Genomic DNA, 13,760 nt, shown 5'->3' with positions numbered 1-13,760 from the left:
TCAATGCAGCTAGCTATCAGGAGATTTTGGAGCACTTCATGCTTCCATCTGCTGAAAAGCTTTATGGAGATGAAGATTTCATTTTTCATCACGACCTGGCACCTGCTCACAGTGCCAAAACCACTGGTAAATGGTTTACTGACCATGGTATCACTGTGCTCAATTGGCCTGCCAACTCTCCTGATCTGAACCCCATAGAGAATCTGTGGGATATTGTGAAGAGAACGTTGAGAGACTCAAGACCCAACACTCTGGATGAGCTAAAGGCCGCTATCGAAGCATCCTGGGCCTCCATAAGACCTCAGCAGTGCCACAGGTTGATTGCCTCCATGCCACGCCGCATTGAAGCAGTCATTTCTGCAAAAGGATTCCCGACCAAGTATTGAGTGCATAACTGTACATGATTATTTGAAGGTTGACGTTTTTTGTATTAAAAACACTTTTCTTTTATTGGTCGGATGAAATATGCTAATTTTGTGAGATAGGAATTTTGGGTTTTTATGAGTTGTATGCCAAAATCATCCGTATTAAGACAATAAAAGACCTGAAATATTTCAGTTATTGTGCAATGAATCTAAAATATATGAATGTTAAATTTTCATCATGACATTATGGAAAATAATGAACTTTATCACAATATGCTAATATTTTGAGAAGGACCTGTATTTACAAAATTACACCCACCTAAAATTACCACACAGATTTTTTGTTGTCTTTATTACTTTTTTTTTTTACTGTTTCAGGCATCACCGTGGACGCCACCTGGTCCAGAGGCTTGCACTCTATTATGGCCTGACAGCCCTGGACCTGCAGTGATGGCCAGCACCTCCACAAGACACTTTCACACTTATCAGCTACACTCTCCTGCTGCATTTACAGCCTTGCCCTCCCCTCTTTCCTTCAATCAGTGGCCTGGGTTTTACTTTCCAGTTTCTACTGGGGTCTTTGCCTTTCCTGCTGAGCCCTCCACCCACTCCAGTCTTGTTTCAACCTCATCTCATCAGCTGAGTGACCCCGAGGCAAAAACTCTCTAATCTGGGTAGCATTGTGTCTTCCAACTCTGTTACCAAAAACTTAACTTATATTACAGCCGCTGTAGTCTCAATATTATGTGCATACAGTGTATATATTTAACATGCATGTGTTTAACAATATGTATATATCCATCTTCACTCTTGAGTTTTATGTTATTTGTTTCATTTCAGTCAACAAGCTTCATTTTCATAATATAACTAATATTATTTAAATGCAGTTTAATGTTAGGAGGATGAAAATTAGCCAGATCAGCCTCGAAGTGCAGACATCTGTCAGTGTTTGTTTATGTACATTATTGCTCACAGAATGTACACAATGTAATGTTCATTCATTTTGTACTTAAAAAATTTTTATTGTGTTGCTCATTTCACCCCACTATATTTATATTTATAAGCTGCCACATGTATATTTGAATTTTGGTTTGTGTGTACAAAGCCTATGTGTTTGTACAGTTAACAAAGGATGATCCATAGTTTGGTGCTGCAGCTGTGGATTTCAATGCGGCACCTTATTAGCAATCATTTTGCCATCACTGTGAAAACTTGACCTACTGGTCACTAGGGCCTGTTGCTTTACTCTGCTTTCTCAGCTCAGAATATAGACACGTTTCATTCTTCACCAGTGAAACACTTCCAGCACAAGCACTTGCGATATCCTTAAGAGATTTGAATGAGCTTGAAGTTTATCCTCAGGTGGAAAAACACCTGTGAGAGTGCCTTGAACTGCAGTTTCAGTTTATTGAAGAAAAGCATTTAGATTTAAAATAGAAACCAGACTTAATCCATTGGTATGTGTTAAGGTTGCAATGGGAGTAATCTGGGCAGATATCTCCAAACATTTCCGACCCTCCTTCAGCTCTCTCATCAGGACACCCCAGCATTCACTGGGCATTGAAGATGAACACTGGAGTGACATGTCAGAAACATTTCTGTTTTGCAGGTTCTAGAAAGCAATGTTCTCAATGTCCAAACCACCCCTACTGGTTCCAGTTCAGTGTAGAAGAGCAGTAAACAAAGGTCCTTCCCTGACATTGCCAACATTCATTTTGGTGGCTTGTATTTTGGATCTTATTCAGTGGGTCACTACCACATCTCCTTCAATTAATGAAGCAACTCGCAGTCTCAAGAAACCCTGACCAAATGACACCATGGTATCAAATCACAGGGTCCTAGTTTGTTAGACTTGTTAGGGTTTCTGCTTTTTTAGACTTTTCACATCATCAGCAAAAAAATCTAAATTGCTATAAAATCAGGCAAAATAGAAATCTATTTTGTTTCACCTCAGAATTTCAATAGTTTATAGCTGCATTTCTCCAACGCCAGTCTAGGGACCTACAGTCTAAAACCCTTTCTGGTTCATGCATGATGTTATTTCAGATTGGTGCATGTGCAAAGGAAAACTTATCCAAGTTCTTTACTGTGCCAAGTATAGTAAACAATTTATAAATGAACAAGAAATTTGTGTAGTTTGCGTTTAAGGATCGGGTGTGGATTAAGGTTAGGTTACTAGAGCAGGTAGAGGGCAAAGAAGGAAAAGAAAAGAACTGAGAATAGCAGGGCCTGATAAAAGTTAGTTCATAAAGGTTCTGAACACATGTCAATGGTTATTGTTGGTTGAGTTCTGCACCCATCAGAACTGCCTTAGTCTCTTCTGAGAACAATGCAAATTAAACTCCCACTATTAAATACAGAGATTGAAAGGCCCATAGCAAAAGACCTGGAACCCTGATTAAGAAGCATCTTGAACAATACACTACTTAGGACACATGAAACATCAAAACTGTTTGAGCAATGATTAGATGCATACTCAAGTAACCCAGAGAGAGAAAGACCTTTTATAGTGTCCACCAGCCACTTTGGCCATTCCAAACTCTCATATTAACGTTTGGACAAACTTACCAACGAAGACAGGGACAACTTGTTAAACAACTGTGCAAATCTACCAGAAATGTTAAACTGACTCAGCAACCTCAGCCCAAGAAACAGATTAGTCCCAATAATGTCACAAGCCTGAGGTTATTTACAGAATGCTTATCAGTCGAATTGAGGAAAATATCAATGTACATACCAAACTTAGGTCAGAAGCTTTCAATATCAACTTCAAACACTCTTAGTTAAGCAGCTTCCCATGAAAAACATGGCTTCACAAAACTACTGTTTTAAGCGTTTGCTTCTACAACTTCCTAAACCTTGTTCTCCTTAATCTTCCCAGTAGTCATCAGATGGCACAGGGTTTTCTTCTCAAACCTACTATTGTCACCTTAGCAGTGATGATAACCAGATAAAATTTAAAATGCAGTTTTGAAATGGTGATTCCATATAATAAAAAAAACTATCCAAACCAACTTGTCCTCATATGAAAAAGTTATTGCCCTATACAAAATAATTGCTTGTTCCACACACGCAGCAACAACTACCATCAAATTTTCTCTCTAACTGGCACTAAATCTTTTCCATTGCTGCGGAGGGGTTTTGACCCACTCTTTTTTGCAGAATTGTTTTAATTAAGCCACATTTGGGGGGTTTGAGCAAAAACACCCTGTTTAAGGTTATGCCCTAGCATCTCCATGTGATTCAGGTCAGGACTTTTACTAGGCCACTCTAAAACCATTTATTCTTTTTTAGGCTGTATCCATAGCCACAGATGGACTAGCTGGTGTGCTTGAGCTTAAGCACAGATGGCCAAAAATTCTTCTTCAGGGAGAGAGCAGAATTCATGGTTCTTTCAATTACAGCAAGTCATAAAAGGCCTAAAGCATGTGACCATTACATTACCATTACCATATTTGACTGTAGGTGTGATGTTCTTTTTTGTAATGCTTAATGTTTTGATAAATGTGAGATGGGTCTTTATGTTCTTTTTGGTTAGCCCCAGTTTTTACCTTGTAGCATCCATGGGAGCATGGGTGCTATTTTTGCTCAGTCTCTTTCTTACATTTGAATCATAAACACTATAGAGTAAAATAAGTATTGAACACATCAACGTTTTCCTCAGTAAATACACTGGTAATATTTATAATGGCACGAAATTCACACCAGATGTTGGTAACAACCCAAGTAACCCACACATAAAAAATCTAAGCAGATTAGTTAGGAAATTAAGCTATGGGTAAAAACATGAAATTAAATAGGGAATAAGTATTAAACACACTTACAGAAATGTATTAAATATTTTGTGGAAAAACCTTTCTAAGGTAATGTGAACTTCAAGATGTCTCCTGCATGGTGAAAAAAGTCACATGCATTGCTCAGGTATAATTTGTGGCCATTGTTCCACACAAACTACCTCCAAATCTTGAAGGTTCTCCAGGTACTATTTATGTACTCTAATTTTCAGTTCTTTCCATAGATTTTCAATTGGATGCAGTTCAGGTGATTGACTTGGCTGTTCTAGCAGTTTCACTTACTGTCATTGCAATTAGTTAAAATTTTCCTTAGCTGTGTCTTTGGTTCTATAGTCTTTATTGTAAATCCACATTTGTTTTATCTTCAAATTTTTATAAAGAATGTCCCGGTACATTTGTCCATTCATTCTTTTTTTAAATGATATGAAGTCTGCCAGTACCATATGCTGTAAGACAGCTCTCACCATAAAATTCACACTTGTTAACTTCTCTTTTGGGATGTTGTCCTTCAAACAGCCTGAATATTGATTGATATCTGAAAAGTCCAGCTTTGGCCTCATCTGACTAGACTATATTTTTCCAGTTTTTTACTGTTGGCTTTTCCAAGTCTTCTGCAGAAAAGTTTAGGCAAGCTTCAACATACTTTTTCTTCTTTAGTGGAGTCTTGTGCAGTGTGCATATTTGCCATTGCAACTGATTGTCCATTTCTTTGATTACTTGTGTTGTTGCTGACATCTGCTTTCAGTGTTTCATATCAGCAGGACTATTCAAAATATATTTACTGAAAAAAACATTAATGTGTTCAATACTTATTTTACCCACAGTAGGAAATTGTTTTTCTCCAACCTGGTGGAACATGGTTACCACTAAGACCACTTGGGTTTGCGTTGACTTTTCTTAATTTCCAGACATGCAAGTAGAGTAGTGCAGTCCTTTCACCCAATGTGACCCCCAGTCTCTCAAACAAAAACTGAGTCAAGTACTGTTGTGTGTTAATGTTATTCCAACAACAGTATCTTAAAAAAGCGATTACACCCCTCACAATTACGTAAATATTTAATTTTGTATTTTCATGGGACACCACTGAAGATATACCACTTTGATGGAATGTATTCAGTGTACAGCTTGTATAACAGTGTAAATTTGCTGTCCCCTCAAAATGATTCAATACATAGCCATTAATGTCTAAATCACTGGCAACAAAAATAAGTACACCCCTAAGTGAAGTCCAAATTCTGCCTAAAGTAGCAATATTTTTGTGTGGCCAACATTATTTTTCTAGTACAACCTTAATTCTGTTGGGCATGGAGTTCACTGAAGCTTCACAGGTTGCCACTGGAATCCTTCTTCAGTCCTCCAAGACGTCATCACGGAGCTGGTGGATGTTAGAGACATTGTGCTCCTCCACCTCTTTGAGGATGCCAAACAGATGCTCAGTAGGGTTTAGGGTCTCGAGACAGGCTTTGCCAGTCCAGCATCTTCACCCTCAGTTTCTTTACCAAGTCATTGGTTGTCTTGAAGGTGTATTTGTGGTCATTACCATGCCAGAATACTGCCCTATGGCCCAGTTTCCGACGGGAAGGTATCATGCTCTGCTTCAGTATGCCATAGTACATGTTAGCATTCATGGTTCCCTCAATGAACTTTAGCTCCCTACATCCAGCAGCACTCATGCAGCCCTGAACCATGATACTCCCACCACCATGCTTGACTGTAAGCAACAAAGACTTTTCTTTGTACTCCTCACCTGGTTTCCGCCATTCCTGCTTGACACAATTTGAACAAACAAATTTATCTTGTCATCAGATCACAGGACATGGGTGCAGTATTCCATGTCCTTAGTCTGCTTGTCTTCAGCAAACTGTTTCTGGGCTTTCTTGTGCATCATCTTTAGAAGAGGCTTCCTTCTGGGATAGCAGCCCTGACCATTTAATGCAGTGTGCTGCATCTGGTCTGAACACTGACAGGTTGACCCTTTCAACATCTAGAGCAATGCTGGCAGCACCCATACATCTATTTTCAAAAGACAACATCTGGAAATGACATTGAGCATGTGCACTCAACTTTTTTGTTGGACCATGGTGAGGCCTGTTCTGAGTGGAACCTGTCGTGTTAAACTGATGAATGGTCTTGGCCATAGTGCTGCAGTTCAGCTTCAGGGTGTTTTCTAGGCCATATTTATGTAGAGCAGCCATTCTTTTTTTTTAGATCTTCAGAGCGTTCTTTGCCATGAGGTGTCATGTTGAACATTCAGCGACCATCATGAGAGTGTGAGAGTGATAACACCAAATTTAACACGACCCCACCCTGTTCAAACCGCAGACCTTGTAACTCTAACCAACAAATGACACCAATGAGGGAAAATGGCTTATTGGGGACAATTTGGACATTTTTACTTGGAGGTGTACTCACTTTTGTTGCCAGTGGTTTAGACATTAATGGCTGTGTGTTGAGTTATTTTGAGAGGACAGCACATTCACACTGTTATACAAGCTGTACACAGACTACATTGCATCAAAGTGCTATATCTTCAGTGGTGTTCCATTAAAAGATATAATAAAATATTTACAAAAATGTAAGGGGTGTACTCACTTTTGAGAGATACTGTATACCGAGCTGAAATCCCTTAACCTTTAACTTTGAGCTCCTACACCTCCACAGCCCGCTTTAATTCACAAATATACTAAATTGGTGCTGGATGATGTGGTGACCTACTGTAAGTTGTTGGTTTTAAAGCCGCATTACAACAAGGACAGAGGGACCTAATACACAAGTAAAAACCATCAACATTATCATATACCTCTTCTCATGCAATCTGTAGCTTTACATACTGTTGCCTTCTTGGTTTTGGAGAGATTATTGCATGTCTATTTTATGATTAGATTATTTTGTTTTAAATGCTGGTAATACAACCACAGAATAGAAGAATGTAAAGACTATTATGTCAAAGTCACAACTGGTTGAACATGTAAATTGTAATAATATTTAACATAATGTTTATTGGTTTCTAGTTATTCTTTGGGCCTGTGCTCATAATTTCAGTCCTCCAGTTTCATTATGGCCTCAAGAATATTTTTTCCTGTCTGAGGTTTTTTGTCTTTTAGGGCTAACAATTGGCACAAAAATATTTAGTAACTGCAAAAACAATTCAATGCACTCTTAGACTCAAAGTGGCAACATGCCCGTTGGAGTAAATTTAGTAATTTAAAGGTTTCCTTATCGGTTTGGTGTGGATATAAATCAATTAATTCCTAAAACTAATTAGTTTCTTAGATTGATTAAACAGAGACTCTAGACAGACACCATATATGTTCAATGGTAATCTTTTGTTTATCAATGGGGTTTTACCCCCATAAAAAAATTAGTATAACAGTATTTTTTAGGTTTTGGTTTCCAAAGCAGAGATTCTTGAATGTTGTTTTTCTTTGTTGGTGGGGTGGAAGGATCTCCTATGCAGTCTTTCTGTTGTGCTTTACACTGAGCCTTGTGTCTTTAATTTGTTTAATGCTTGCATTTAATACTAGGTGTGTTATTGCTTTTGCCTGCTGTGTCACCACTTATCCCAACACCCTGCCAACCTTGTCAAATTAGTACTCTATAACAAATGCTGTATATACTTGAAGAAGTCAACAATAAATTTTCTCTTGACAGTACAAAATACTTCCTGTATTCATTGATGTGACAAAATTGTGACACAGTGTAAAAGCTGGGCATTCAGTGTCAACAGTAAAGGGTATATTTTCGGCGTAGCTACGCTATACTTCTGCTTTTTTCGTGCAGGGAGTGGGTTAGTATGTGGGAGTGTGTTTTTTTTTCATGGATGCATGTGAGTACACTCAAAACAATCCATAAATACAGACTTTTCTGGAGCTTAAAAAACCTTTTTAGCTTCTTTGGCTCGTATCTGCTCTAAGGCATCCCAAAGAGAGCCAATGGGTTTCTTAATCTCTTTGGGCCTCTGCTGGTTTTGGCTGCTGCACTACTAAACAAGGTACAGTCTGACAACAGCAAGAAAACAGAATAAATATATAAATAACAATTACTTGAATAGATGCTCAATATGTTTTGTGGACCTGGAGAAGGCATTCGACTGTGTCCCTCGTGATGCCCTGTGGGGGGTGCTCCAGGAGTATGGAATCGGGGGCCCTTTATTAGGGGCCATCCGGTCCCTGTACGAGCGGAGCAGGAGTTTGGTCCGCATTGCCGGCACTAAGTCGGACCTGTTCCCAGTGCATGTTGGACTCCGGCAGGGCTGCCCTTTGTCGCCGGTCCTGTTCATAACTTTTATGGACAGGATTTCTAGACGCAGCCAAGAGCCGGAGGGGGTCTGGTTTGGGGACCAGTGGATTTCGTCTCTTCTTTTTGCGGATGACGTGGTCCTGCTGGCCCCCTCTAGCCAAGACCTACAGCATGCGCTGTGGCGGTTCGCAGCCGAGTGTGAAGCGGCTGGGATGAGTATCAGCTCCTCCAAGTCCGAGGCCATGGTACTCGACCGGAAAAGGGTGGCTTGTCCTCTTCAGGTTGGAGGGGAGTTCCTGCCTCAAGTGGAGGAGTTTAAGTATCTCGGGGTCTTGTTCACGAGTGAGGGAAGAATGGAGCGGGAGATCGACAGACGGATCGGTGCAGCTGCCACAGTAATGGGGGCGCTGTGCCGGTCCATTGTGGTGAAGAGAGAGCTGAGCCGAAAAGCAAAGCTCTCAATTTACTGGTCGGTCTACGTTCCTACCCTCACCTATGGCCATGAACTTTGGGTCATGACCGAAAGAACGAGATCACGGATACAAGCGGCTGAAATGAGCTTCCTCCGTAGGGTGGCCGGGCACTCCCTTAGAGATAGGGTGAGGAGCTCGGCCATCCGGGAGGAGCTCGGAGTAGAGCCGCTGCTCCTCCACATCGAGAGGAGCCAGTTGAGGTGGCTCGGGCATCTATACCGGATGCCTCCTGGACGCCTTCCTCGGGAGGTGTTCCAGGCACGTCCCACCGGGAGGAGGCCCAGGGGACGGACCAGGACACGCTGGAGGGACTATGTCTCTCGGCTGGCCTGGGAACGCCTTGGGCTCCCCCTGGAGGAACTGGAGGAGGTGTCTGGAGAGAGGGACGTCTGGGCGTCTCTGCTGAGTCTGCTGCCCCCGCGACCCGGTCCTGGATAAGCGGAAGACGACGAACGAACGAGATGCTCAATATTTTACCGTAAATTTATTTTCTGGTAAAACCCATTTGTAACACACTAAATGCAAGAAAAACATACAACTGCAACCTAAGAGATATTTTAGTTTTTTTTTTCTTTGGGCATAAACTGTGTATGCATGTGTGAGTGACTCTAACTTCTTGTGAGGTCAAAGTAAATCCTTGTAATTTGTTTGCGATTTGGAAAATAAAGCTCTTCACTCTTTGTTTGGTTAATTGTCATTCATAGCAATTGTGAAATTTAAGCATTGGCTGACAAGTAATAAAATCAGTGGGTATTTGTAATAACAGCAAGACAACTTCTTTGAAATGCCAATTTCTGCTGCTGTAACAAACTGGCATTTAGGTGTCATCTCAATGACTGGAGGGAACCTGATGCACAAGGCTGAGCAATGCAAATAAGACAAAGCCAATTTTATATTCATGCTCAGCATGGTTGCAGTTAAAAAAAGTACTGTAAGAGGGAAAGTTTTAATACTTACTTTACTAGCTTTTGTAACAAAGACCAGTACAGAATGCTTAACCCCTTTAGGTGTATTTAGATGATACGCTTCTTCAACAAAAACATGTTTGAACACAAGGCAGTTCATAAAATTATTTAGCACTTAAACCAAAGATGAGGAGTTTTTCACACATCCCTGAAGAAGTTGGGGAAATGGGATTCAAATATTCAGATTCTCCATTCTGGGTAAAGTTTTTGGAGTCCAAAGCTTTTGATATACCTGACAAGTAGATAGTGACTGAAAGGCCTGCAGCGTATGCTGTTGCAATAGGTTATAATCAGGCAAAGGAGAAATTGAATTAAGCCATGAAGAAACATTTTATGGTAGATATCAAGTTTGGTTAAACTGTTTCTTGACATAGTGTCAAGGAAAGCAGGGCTCAACCCTAAAGATTATTTGTTGAAACTCAGAACTGAGGACCAGTACTGAGGATATATCTAAAACAGGGAACAATGCTGCTCAGCCTTCCAGATAAAGTCTACCCCCAGGCTTTTGGAAAAGAAGCTCTGACCATATATATTTTTTTTAATTACCGTGTCCTGTTTGGCAGAGTAGCACTCAATTGTTGTCTGAGTCCCAAGAAGAAGCCCAGCAGATGTACTTTCACAAGTGGAGCATTATGGCTAATGCTATAATGCTCTGCTTGATATTTATTAAAAAAACAAACGTTTTTTAGAAACTGCTTTGGGAAACGAAAAGAGAAAAAAGAAGCAAGAAAGAGTGAGTGAGAGGTTGAGCAAAAAGGAAAAGGGGAGAGAAGGAGAATAGATTGAGAAGAAGAATGAAGAGAATACAAGATAACACCCTAGAAGATTATCTCAATTATGTAGCCTGGTTGATGTTTTTAAACTGGACAGTTTGACTGTGAAGTTGTTAGGGTAAAAGTGAGCTCCCCCAAATATGAAGCCATGGTTCTCAAATTAAAAAACAAATGTTTTCCCTTTAAATTGGGTTTAAATCTTTGGTTCAAGAAGAGAAGAATCTCTGTGTTGTGCTTTCTTCTGCTGATATGACACTGTGTAAGATGTAAAGATGGAGTGGGGCCTTCTCAGCTTCAATGAAGCATCTGCACTGGGCTGTAGAGGTGAAAAAAGAGCAGTGTTGAAAGTGTAGACTTTGTATCTACCATTCCATCCATGTTGTTACCCTTACCTATGGTTGTGAGATGTGGCTCAAGGCCAAAAGAAGGAAATTAGTTTCTTTTGGAGGTTGTTGGGGCTAAACAGCATAGACTCGGGGATGACCCAGTCATGGAGATAGATCTTGAATTAAAAGGAGTCCCATGAATTGAAAAACATCTGATTACGATGCCTCCTGTTGCATCCCTGGACTTTGGACAGACCAAGAATTAGCTAGGGAGATTATATGATTATATATTGATTCAAGTGAGGTCTCAAGTCATCAGTATGAATATTCCTTCATGAATGGAGAGTTACACAGTTATTTATGTGCTTTAGTATTCATTGCGTCAGAAAAATGGAAATAATTACATTTTTTTTTTTTCACAATATAAAACAAAATTGAAACTCAGACACATTGTTCAACTTAAAGTGGAGAGTTATTAGGCAACCGGATCTTCAAATGCAAGGCTAACAATTTGTACAAAATGTTGTTTTACAATATGCATTACATTTTATTTCCATTATTGTTTTTTGCAGCAGTAGTGGCCTTTATTTTCTTTTCATGATATATTTCCCTCTATTGTCTAGCACAGAGTGTTTCTCTATTTCCAATACTGTTTTCCACAGATTTCTCTTGAAAACTGAAAGTCTGTCTCCTCCACTAGGCTTTCATATCAACGAGGCTGCCATTCTCAAACTCCTTCACCATCCCAGCAGAGGTCAGTATTGCTTCTTTTTCTCACCAACTGTTGACAAAGGCTTATTTCTTTTCTCATTTGTTTAAAATAGCTTATTTATGCCTTGATGTTTTTGTGTTGTTTAATTTTCTTTTGCTTCTCTGATTTCAGAGCTGTATATGAATGGTGAGCTGGATTCAATAACAAATGGGGGCTTTAAGAAGATCATGATCCACATCAGAACTGACCAACATGTTGAGGTTGAGGTTGTTTGGTAGGGACAGTCTGAGACACGCCACACAGGAGAGCATCATATCACAGCTTGAAGGTGAATTATTGTAGAGTTATAATATTCCCAGATGGAAAGTATGATCAGCCTGATAAGAATACAAAAGGGCATATCCATTACAAAGTCAATGAGCCATAAATTAGAAACACCTCCTTTCTCTGTCTATTGCATGTGTTTGTTATGTCTGGCTCATACATCTCTGAACAAAGACATTTGGATTTCAAAATAGAGATGTGCAAAAGGCCTTATGTAATTTGTTTCCAAAAGCCCACCTGTTGTGGTTTCAGCAAATTAATATCAGACAAACTGAGTCTATTTATTCCATGGGGGTGAGAAGGGTGACGTTGTTGGTTTCTGTCATGAGGATTCTAATGATGAACTTATTCTGACTATTGATTTTCAGACCGATTTATAAAGCCTAAAGTAAGACTGCAAGGTTTAAGAAAAACGTGTTACTATTGCTGAAAATCGTGATAACCCTATTGGTAACAATTAACCCACATTTCTTTTTCTTTATAATTAAAACATCTTTCAACCACTCTGAGTTTAGGCATCTCAGCCACTACAAATGTACCATAAGGGGAGTTAGAGTTTATCCAACTCACTAAACATATTATAAATATACAAAGTGTGAATACATGGCACTTGGAACAGAATATTCTACTAAATATTGTAAATTAAAGGGGGAAAAAACCTTAAAGCTTAAACCAAAGAGTGACATCTTGGGGTCACCAAGTCTCTATGACAATCGGGAATAATTTTGCTTTGGTCAGATTTCTGGTTGCAAACACTGCAGAAGAATATGTAAAAAACGTGGTGGTGGATTTGTGATGGTGTGGGCCTATTTATCTTTCAAAGGCTCTGGAAGCATTTTAAGAGTGTTGGTTGTGATGCATTCTTTGTAAAATTAGGATATTTTAAATAAACTGACAACGGGTAGTCACTGGGCCTTTCCCGCTGAAAGGCCCAATGACTACCCGTTGTCAGTTTAGGGTTCCAAAACATCAAGTCAAATCAACACAGGAGTGTTTCAATTCTCCCTTCTTCCATGACAATCTCAGCCTACCGACCCAATCCTAAAGAAAACGTGTGGGATGATCTGAAGAGAAGAAAGCATAAGTCCATGGGGCTGGACATGAGAGAGAGCCTCTTCTGAAGCATTACAGGAAAGGGTCAAGTGCTGCCGGTGGTGCTAGAGATTTTCTGTGATCCCCCCCTACTCAAATATTTCCAGTGTGAGATTAGGCCGCCAGGCTTGTCAGAAATTGTCAAAGATAAATAGGCCCACAGCTGCAATTGTTTTACGAAGAAAACGTTTTTGTTTATTTTATTCTGTCTTTTGAAAATCCTCCCACTCTTTCAGGTTAATGAAATTAAGGTCACAGACTATATTCTAGACATTCCATGTAAGCAGTAAAGGTTATCCACACAGCAGAGTTCTGGTAAATGTTCTGGGTCAAGGACAGCCTTCTGTGTAAAGAATGAGTAGGCTGGTAAAGGAGGAGTTTAAGAACATGAGAGCTTGCTTTAAAAAAATTTACAAGTAAACATCAGACTCACTTTGGCGGTACTACAAGGCAGAATGGAAAGAGCTGTGGTGAAACTCCTTTTAGGGCTCCTGCTGGCTTTTGCTACTGGACAACAAACAACGGTATAGTCTAACATCATAAAGAACAGAGAGCCAACATTTAAATATGGAATATTTAAATTTTGTCGGTACATCATTTAGCAGCTGTTGGAGGATTGACTTTTTCAGTTTCAGTGACTTTCTGACAATTGCAACAGAGTGAACTTTGTATGAAATAAACAAAGAAAGTCAGGTTT

At 39.7% G+C, this 13,760-nt stretch overlaps 2 protein-coding genes across 13 annotated transcripts in view; both read left to right on the top strand.

The window, feature by feature from the left end:
* The window catches only part of wnk2 (WNK lysine deficient protein kinase 2), a 41,347-nt gene extending 33,535 nt beyond the window's left edge, over positions 1 to 7,812 (top strand). For all 11 annotated transcript variants that reach the window (XM_047347181.1, XM_047347180.1, XM_047347179.1 and 8 more), the window contains one exon: positions 744 to 7,812. In XM_047347181.1, coding sequence (XP_047203137.1) covers positions 744 to 1,034 — 291 coding nt within the window. In that variant the 3' untranslated portion in view covers positions 1,035 to 7,812. The remainder of the gene's footprint in view (positions 1 to 743) is intronic.
* A 5,685-nt stretch (positions 7,813 to 13,497) lies between these two features.
* LOC124857370 (inter-alpha-trypsin inhibitor heavy chain H3-like) overlaps positions 13,498 to 13,760 on the top strand; it is a 31,214-nt gene continuing 30,951 nt past the window's right edge. For both annotated transcript variants that reach the window (XM_047348596.1, XM_047348598.1), the window contains exon 1: positions 13,498 to 13,587. In XM_047348596.1, the coding sequence (XP_047204552.1) occupies positions 13,519 to 13,587 (69 nt within the window). In that variant the 5' untranslated portion in view covers positions 13,498 to 13,518. The remainder of the gene's footprint in view (positions 13,588 to 13,760) is intronic.

The sequence above is a fragment of the Girardinichthys multiradiatus genome, chromosome 20 (assembly GCF_021462225.1).
Source record: "Girardinichthys multiradiatus isolate DD_20200921_A chromosome 20, DD_fGirMul_XY1, whole genome shotgun sequence".
NCBI lineage: Eukaryota > Metazoa > Chordata > Actinopteri > Cyprinodontiformes > Goodeidae > Girardinichthys > Girardinichthys multiradiatus.
Note: the sequence above shows the minus strand (reverse complement) of the source record. Positions and strands in the feature narration are given on the sequence as shown.